The sequence below is a fragment of the Alligator sinensis genome, unplaced genomic scaffold, assembly GCF_000455745.1.
Source record: "Alligator sinensis unplaced genomic scaffold, ASM45574v1 scaffold702_1, whole genome shotgun sequence".
Lineage (NCBI taxonomy): Eukaryota > Metazoa > Chordata > Crocodylia > Alligatoridae > Alligator > Alligator sinensis.
Window position 1 is genome coordinate 968,458 of NW_005842567.1, and position 8,047 is coordinate 976,504.

At 41.0% G+C, this 8,047-nt stretch overlaps 1 protein-coding gene across 4 annotated transcripts in view; it reads left to right on the top strand.

Annotated features, from left to right (window-relative positions):
• CUNH11orf65 (chromosome unknown C11orf65 homolog) overlaps positions 1–8,047 on the top strand; it is a 55,305-nt gene that overhangs the window by 13,712 nt on the left and 33,546 nt on the right. For 3 of the 4 annotated variants that reach the window (XM_025214111.1, XM_025214108.1, XM_025214110.1), the window contains exons 5-7: positions 1,727–1,762; positions 2,123–2,326; positions 3,903–4,036. In XM_025214111.1, coding sequence (XP_025069896.1) covers positions 1,727–1,762; positions 2,123–2,326; positions 3,903–4,036 — 374 coding nt within the window. The remainder of the gene's footprint in view (positions 1–1,726; positions 1,763–2,122; positions 2,327–3,902; positions 4,037–8,047) is intronic. The other variant, XM_025214109.1, reaches the window with a different exon arrangement.

Here is an 8,047-nt window from a genome sequence, read left to right on the forward strand (position 1 = left end):
TGTCAAAGGCCTTCTTAAAGTCTAGAAAGACTATGTCCACAGCGACACCATCATCCAAGGATTTAGTTACTTGGTCATAAAAGGCAATCAGGTTGGTCTGGCAGGACCTGCCTTTGATGAACCCATGCTGATTGCCCCGAGCATGATCTCCCCTGCAGGCCCTCCATAGATGTGTTCCTTGATGATTCTCTCCAAGATCTTCCCGAGCACCAAGGTGAGGCTTACAGGCCTATAGTTACTTGGGTCCTACTTCCTCCACTTACCAAAGGTTGACTCCCTGATAAAATACAAATATGAAAAAATGGCTATTTTAATGAGAACTAGTCAAACATTTTAAATTGTAATAGTTGCAGTATATTTACAAGACTGCCCAATGTAACATAATGTTTCCAGGATCTTATTTTCAGTTTATGGAGAGAGACATCTACAATTGCCAATCATCATAACAGTTTCCATCGAAAAAGCACCAGGAGAAAATATATGCTGTAATTACCTATTAATGTTCTTATTGTCTGCCTCGTCTCTAGTGCTTCTATATCAGTCCTCACAGGTAATTGGATATTTTTGTCTCTGATAGATTTTCGGTGTGTGCGCAAAGACAAAAATATACATTACTGTGGTTACACACTTCTCACAAGATAACCAATCACCCCAATCTGTAAATTCTAATCCTCAAAGGGAATTTACAAAACACCTTTTGTAGATGAGCCTATGAACTTCGCTTCATAAATCTACCGGATACAAAAAATCATGTACTAAGTATAGATGTTTGCTTTATGGCATATTATAACCTGCCTGACATCTGATAACCCCAGGTAACCTGTCTGCATTTGCCAGCTACATTCTATCACCAGTTCAACATTCCCCTTCCCCCACACCTACCTGTCTCTCACCTATTGTCTCCCATTCCCTTTCACCCACACTGCCACACATTTGCATTTTCACAGATCTGCATTTTGTATCTTGGCTTCTATTCTACCCAGGAGAGCACACGAAACACCAGCAGACTCTCCTTATGCCTGAAGAAGGGTGTCTGTGCCTAAAAGCTTGCAAAGAACATTTTTTCCAACTACTTAGTTGATCTAATAAAAGATATCACATCTACACATCTGCCTATGTCCTTAGATAAACATGGCTACAACCAACAACCCTGAAGCATGGATTAGCAGATTTTTTTTCCTTTTTTCCTCCTTCTAGTACTAAGAGATTTGGATTACTGAATCAAGCCTGCTAATCTACATTTTTTTTAATTCATGCCATAAAAGATGGACCACTACTGGTTGGTTAAATATACAGCACCTCTGACAGAGAGGGGATTGCTTTAACTTAATGCAGTTCTACAGTGAAAGTGACTGTAGCTACAGTGACTTAACTGTTTGGGTGGATGACTAGTTTTTTAAGAAGTGACAAGGTTTTAGTTTTTGTGTTGCAACCTATCAGATTATTTATTTCTTATCTTTAGAGCATCAGTAAGGTCTATTAAGTAAGCATATTATTAATTTGCATGTACACAGCACTTTTTACCTGAGGCTATTAAATTGCTTCAAGTAAATGATCATTGCTATTTTACAGAGGGACAAATGGATGAACAAAAAGTCCCTGTGGTGATTGTACTGGATTTGGAAATAAATCCTACAAATCTAGACTTTTGTAGCCATGCTTAATACACAGTGCATATTTAACTTCTCATTTTTAAGCATTTTCTACTCCAGCTTTCTCTTCGCAGGAAACTTCTCCTTTTTACTTACTACAGCAAATACCTGTAAGTGTTGCATGCACTTGAGGCACTAGTTGCCTCACATACAGAATTAATGGCAAAACTCTCACTGACGTCACTGAGTGCAGGACTGGAGCTTTAAGTACATGTACAGTTATAATAAATCAGTCAGATCATCCAGTGTTAGCCTATTTTTCTAGTATTCACCCACTTTGAAATGAATAAGGGATTGTTTCATTAAACCCATTGACATCAGTGGAGTTTGGTGAGGGCTTAATTTGCACAATTTTTAAAAAGAATGAACTAACACTTTTTTAAAAGAACTAACAATTTTTAAAAAGAATTAACTAACAGAATTTGTTACTAACTGGACCTCTAGTTTACAAATGTTATTCTTGTCTACAGACCAGCTATCCTCCAAATATATACTATAAAATATTCACTCATAGACCTGTTGTAGATATGTGTGCTAACAGCCCTAAAGATTATTCAAAGTTGGCATCCAAACAGAGTCTGACAGAAAAGATTCATGGAAAGATTTGGAAAGATGATGGCAGTGGCTGGTACAAACGTGTAGAGAACAATGGTTGGAGACTTCTTTCTGCCAAAGTAAGCAAAGAAAAACATTTATTTTTCTTTTCTAAAATGTTGTTAATTCCTTTTTTTTTATCTTACATATGTCAAACCTGCTCTAGGACTTAATTTTCCTCACATGGATCACGTCAAAATGTGCAAGATCTTTATTTTCATTTGAAATTATGACTCATGATCAATCGCTTGCTGTGAGATGTTCTTAAAACATCACAATAATTTATTTGTAGCATATTTTTTCTCATTAGGCCACTGAACAACATAATAAATATGATTAAGTGATAGTGGGTATGATGCTATGAGATCTTGTCCAGGTCTGAAACAAATATGTTTACTAAGGTAAGAAAACACAGGCCCCCTCTATATGTTATATGTATGATACAATTATTTGGTTAATTGTGCAATTAATTTAGGCTGGCTATGAAAGCAAATTAACTATGGAACCTTATAAAGGCCCAACTAGCTATAAAGTATGTAATTTGCACATGTAGCCTTTTCTCTCCACAGCTGGGAGCCCAGATCCCAGCTGGGGGGGCCCATGTGTGTCCCTAAGCTTGGAACCTCCCAGCTGACACCAGCTCCAAGCCACAGGAGCGCATGCCCCTGCAGCTGGTGGCCTCAAGAGCTGCCAGGACTCCCAGCTTCAGGGGCACCTGACATACCCTATGGCTGGGAGCCCACAGCAGCAGCAGCAGTCTCCCAGCCACAGGATGCATATTGTGTCCCCACAGCTGGGAGATCACAGTGACTGGTCTCCCAGCTGCAGAGATGCATAGTGCACCCCCATGGCTGGGAGCCCCGTCAGGCTCCCCCTGCACCTGTACTAAGGTGTGATGGGATCTAATCTGCGATCCCACAACCATGCCTGGTGCCATGCACATGTGTCATGGAGGAGGAGTGACTGTGTGGATCATGCATTAGATCCTATCTCGCCTTTACCAGCGCATATAGAGGGGTCCCCAGAGTAACCACAGTATTCAGGGAATTATTTGAATCCCACAAAAGACTGCAAGAAGCCTAGTCTCATCTCAGGTATTAGTCACCACAAATTGTATGGCTGGATTACTCAGCATATGAACATGCAGGGAGGCAAAAGCGCATCTAAGCCATCTTCTTGCTTCTCTTGTCTGGAGACTGAACTGGTCTAGGCATGAGAGAGAGCAGCTATAGTTTTCATTAACAAATGGCATTCTTCTTCAGTGACAACCTCTGAGTAACTGTACTGATGCTTTGTGGAGAAGTCTAATCTATGTTTGGCCTTTATTTCAGTGATTACTGCATTGCTTTTCTGTATCTTATCCAAACTTTTCTCTTCATCATACTAAATAGGTATATTAAAGAATCAATTACCCCTGAATCAATTTTTGGAAGAAAAAACAGACATCTTGCATGTTACTGTGAAAGACACAAGGCTAATCTTGATATGGGATCTTATGCTCCACATTTAAGTAAAATAGACGAGTAGTAATTCTGTGAATATTCTCAGTGTAAAAATACAAATCATGTGACCTGTAAACAAGCAGGTGTAGCTAAGGATATAAAAAAGTGGTGTTTTTATGAAACTATACCAACAATACCTTATTTTTTCCTGTAGGCTTGGAAAAGCATGGATCCTTTCACAACTGAAGACAACAAAAAGGAAATACAATTTCATTTCTCTAAGCTGAAGAGGAAGCAAGATGTTGAAACGAGAAGAAAAAGGAAAAAAATTGAATGGCTGAAAAAAATGTAAATTAATGCAGTTTTTGAATTTTATTTTTATGTATGGTTAGAGTAATATTTTGGTCACAATTCATATTTAAACTAATTCATTTTCACTATTAAATTCTCTTAAATGTCATGTAAATCAGACAGCGGCCAGTCACTGCCAAGTCCAGATGAATTTCCTGTGGAACTAGCTTTATTTGGGGCAGTTGGATATTACCTCTTTTATTGATCCAAGTCTGCATAGCTTCTGCAGGAGCTTTTATTTTATAGGCTAGGGTTCTGGTTCCATTTTGTGTCTCATCGCCATCAGCAGTCCTTTGATATGAGGATGACAGTCTTCCAGACGATAGGGAAGTCATTGGTGAGTCCAGAGATGACTGATGAGACCAGTCTGAGTTCTGCGTGCATGTTCAAGTGCAGATATGGCACAGCTGAGGAATAGCTGCACTATAGATGGAAAAAAGTATTGGTGCAATCACGTATCCTTTCTTGACTCTGTTTCTAATCATGAAGGGGCCCAAGTCTAAGCTATTTCTTAGAATGGTTGCTGCCATGCCATCATGAAGAAGTCTGATGGTGGTAACAAATTTTGTTGGACATCCAAATCTCCTCAGGATCTCTTCACTCTTGATTGAATCAAAGGCCTTAGGTCAATGAAGGCCACATAAAGATCTCTATGTTGCTTATGACACTTCTATATTTGACTAGCAAGACAGTGTGTCTGTTGTACCTGTGAACGGTCTGAAACTGCACTGGGACTCAGGTAGAATCTTCTTGGTGAGGGGAGTGAGTCTATTGAGAATTCAGCAAGGATCTTCCCAGTTATAGATGGGAGTGCAATGCCATGGTAATTGCAACAGTCTGATCCACCTCCTTTCTTGAATATGGTTATGATTCTGGCATCTCTCAAGTCACTAGGAATCTGTTCGTGTTTCCAGATTTTCAGAAAAAGGTATCTAGCTGGTGAGAGAACTTTTTCATACCATGCTTATAAATTTCAGTTGGTATTTCATCAGGACCACATGCTTTGTTCTTCATTTTGCTCAGTGTCTTTCAAGGCCACTTGATAGGTTGGTGGGTCTGTAAGGTAGTCCTTAATGGGATATTGTGAAATAGTGTTGATGGTATTCTCACCAACATTAGAAATCTTGGTTCAGAAGCTCTTGAAAGTGTTTCTTCCACTGTGGACTGATGGCAGAGTTCTCTTTAAAGAGTGCTGTTCTATGCTTCATAGTTTCATAGTAGCTAGGGTCAGGAGGGACCTGAACAGATCATCTAGCCTGACCCCCTGCCACAGGCAGGAATGAATGCTGGGTTCACAAGACCCCAGACAGGTGATCGTCCAACCTCCTCTTGAATATGCCTAAGGTAGGGGCGAGGACCACTTCCCTGGGAAGTTGGTTCTAGATTTTGGCCACCCTAACTATAAAATATTGCCTTCTGATCTCCAACCTAAACCTATTCTCCATCAGCTTATGACCATTGTTCCTCATCACCCCAGGTGGTGCTGGGGAGAAAAGAGCTCTGCCTGTTTGCTGTTGATCCCCCTTGATGAGCTTGTAGGCAGCCACCAGCCACTTTAGACCTCAGAAGGATGACTCCTTGTGTGCTTGGCCCATAGGTAGCTTTGGTCATGCTGAAGAAACCATGAATACTGTAACTCAGCCAACTTTAGGATCTCTTGCTTTGTTCTCCCACTGCTTGTTTTTTTGCTCTCAAATTTTCCTCTGGGTCTCCTCTTTAATGGGGTGCTAAGTGTCTTGTTTCTGTTTGGAGTTGATATTATTTTGCCAAGCTTTGAAGCTCTCCTTTTTCTGTCAGTGTGAGCTTGAATTTCCTGATCATTCTCATCAAACTAGTCCTGATGTTTCTTTGTGAAGATTCTTCACATGCTTCATGGATGCCTTTCTTGAGGCTTTTCCAGTGATCAATGGTGTCACAAAGGCGCTGCTGGGAAGGATTGTTTTTAGCAGGGCCTTTCAGGCACTCAATATTAAATATCTTCCTTGGTTGCTTCTTTTGCTTCTTTTGTTTTGGGGTAATATGAATGGACATAATAGAATGTATCAAACAATGTTCAGTCCAGCAGTCATCTGTGCTAGTCATAGCTCTGGTGATATGGACATCACGATGGTCCTGGGCACACACTATGACATAGGCAGTCAGTTGCCAGTGTTTTGAGCAGGGGTGCATCCATGATGTCTTCCATTTGCTGATTTGATGGACTAAAGAGTTTGTGATTTTGAGATCATGTTCCAAACACTTGCTCAGGAGGAGAATTCCACTCCCAGCTCTTCTATTCCCAGCTGTTTTATTCTGTTTCCATAGCTCAGAGTCCTTGCTCACTCTAGCATTGAAATCATCAAGAAGAATGATGTTATCTTCTTTGGGGACAGATCACAGGACTTGGTTGAGTTTAGAACTGAATTTTTTCTTAGTTTAGTCATCTCTATCAATGGTTGTGGTGTATGCACTGATGACTTTTGCATGTTTCTGCTGGTCAGTGGAAGACAATGGGTCATAAGATGCTTGCTGATGCCAACCAGATATTTCAACATTTGAGTAACAGTCTTGGTTTCAATAGCAAAACCAGTGCTGTGGATAATAGATATGTCTATCTTTTTTAGATTTTCCTTTCTGTGGGCCATAATTCAAGGATGGTGTTTGGAAAATGGCCTCAGTTGCGTGTCGAGTGGGGCACTGAGTAGTGACACCAACCCAGACACGCTCGGGGATGCCAAGTGTGAGAGAGGAAAAAAGCGCGACAAGTCGTAGGTGAAGAAAATTCATAAATGTACTTACAAACCAACATGATTAACGAGTTGAATACGATTTACAGTGGCAGGTAGACACAGACGACGTGGTGCAGGTAGAAAAACGAACAACTGATGGGTAGCGGCGAGTAACAAGCAAGGTGTAATCGTGAAGGTCGACTGCAGCCGAAAATACTATCAGTACAAGTATGATGCCTAGTTGGGCAACACACAGGGCGTTCCAGATAGCGTGTGGTCTAGCTATAAGCTGTGGTAGCCTATGCTAGGAATCTAGCTAGAGGCCTAGGGGTCTGTCCAGACAAGACAGGTGATCAGGCTCTCTTCCTGAGTTCAGGAGCGTCTGGGAACCCTACGCTGAGGCGCGCAGTTCCCTTTATAGACTCCCTAGCCAATCAGGGTCCCCCCTTGATGGAACATTCTGGAGGCCTCAGCATGCTGGTCTGGCCAGTCACACTCTAGGGGCAACTTCTGATTGGTTAGGCTACTAGCGATCACGCACTGTCCGCATGATTAACCAACAATCTGGTGGAGTCACATCACCTCCTGACATGCCCCCTTGACTACTGCCAAATTGTTATATGATTAAACATGGATACATCGTTAATTTATCTAATACTGGTCATAGACACACACTCAAAGTCCTCGTCTTCGGAAGGATTAGGTATTTGAGTGTAAACTAAGGCTGATAGTGTTAGGACTTTCTTTTTGATTGAATCAATGACACAACATCCTACTCAAACACACAGTAAACAGCTGAATAGAGGTATTAACAGGGTTAATAATGGGGCGAGTATGCGCATTGCTAACAAGGAAAAATTCCAACCAAAACTGGAAAAAAGGTCCGCGAGCCAACCACTGCTTACTTTCGCTATGGCATTAGCACCTTTAGCGGCCTTTTTAATTAACTCCAGTTGAGCCGTTAGCGGTATGGTCACATTAGGGATTGAAATACAGCAATACTCATCAGATAAATTTAGATATTTGCATACTCCTCCATTATGAAGTAACATAGCATCTAGGGCAAGTCAATTTTGCATCGTCATCTTTGAGGTTTCTTGTAACTGCTTCTTTAGCAGGAATAGAGCTTCATTGGTGGTGTTGAAGCCTATTTCTACTTCCTCTGCTAATTTTACAATAGCCTCCCAGGCTCTCATGATTTCTACATACCAAACGAACAATCCTTCAATTACCCATTCAAAACGTTTGCCTACTTGTTGGCTATAGGTCATTCTGGACCAAGTGGTGGCGGAGCGTTTTC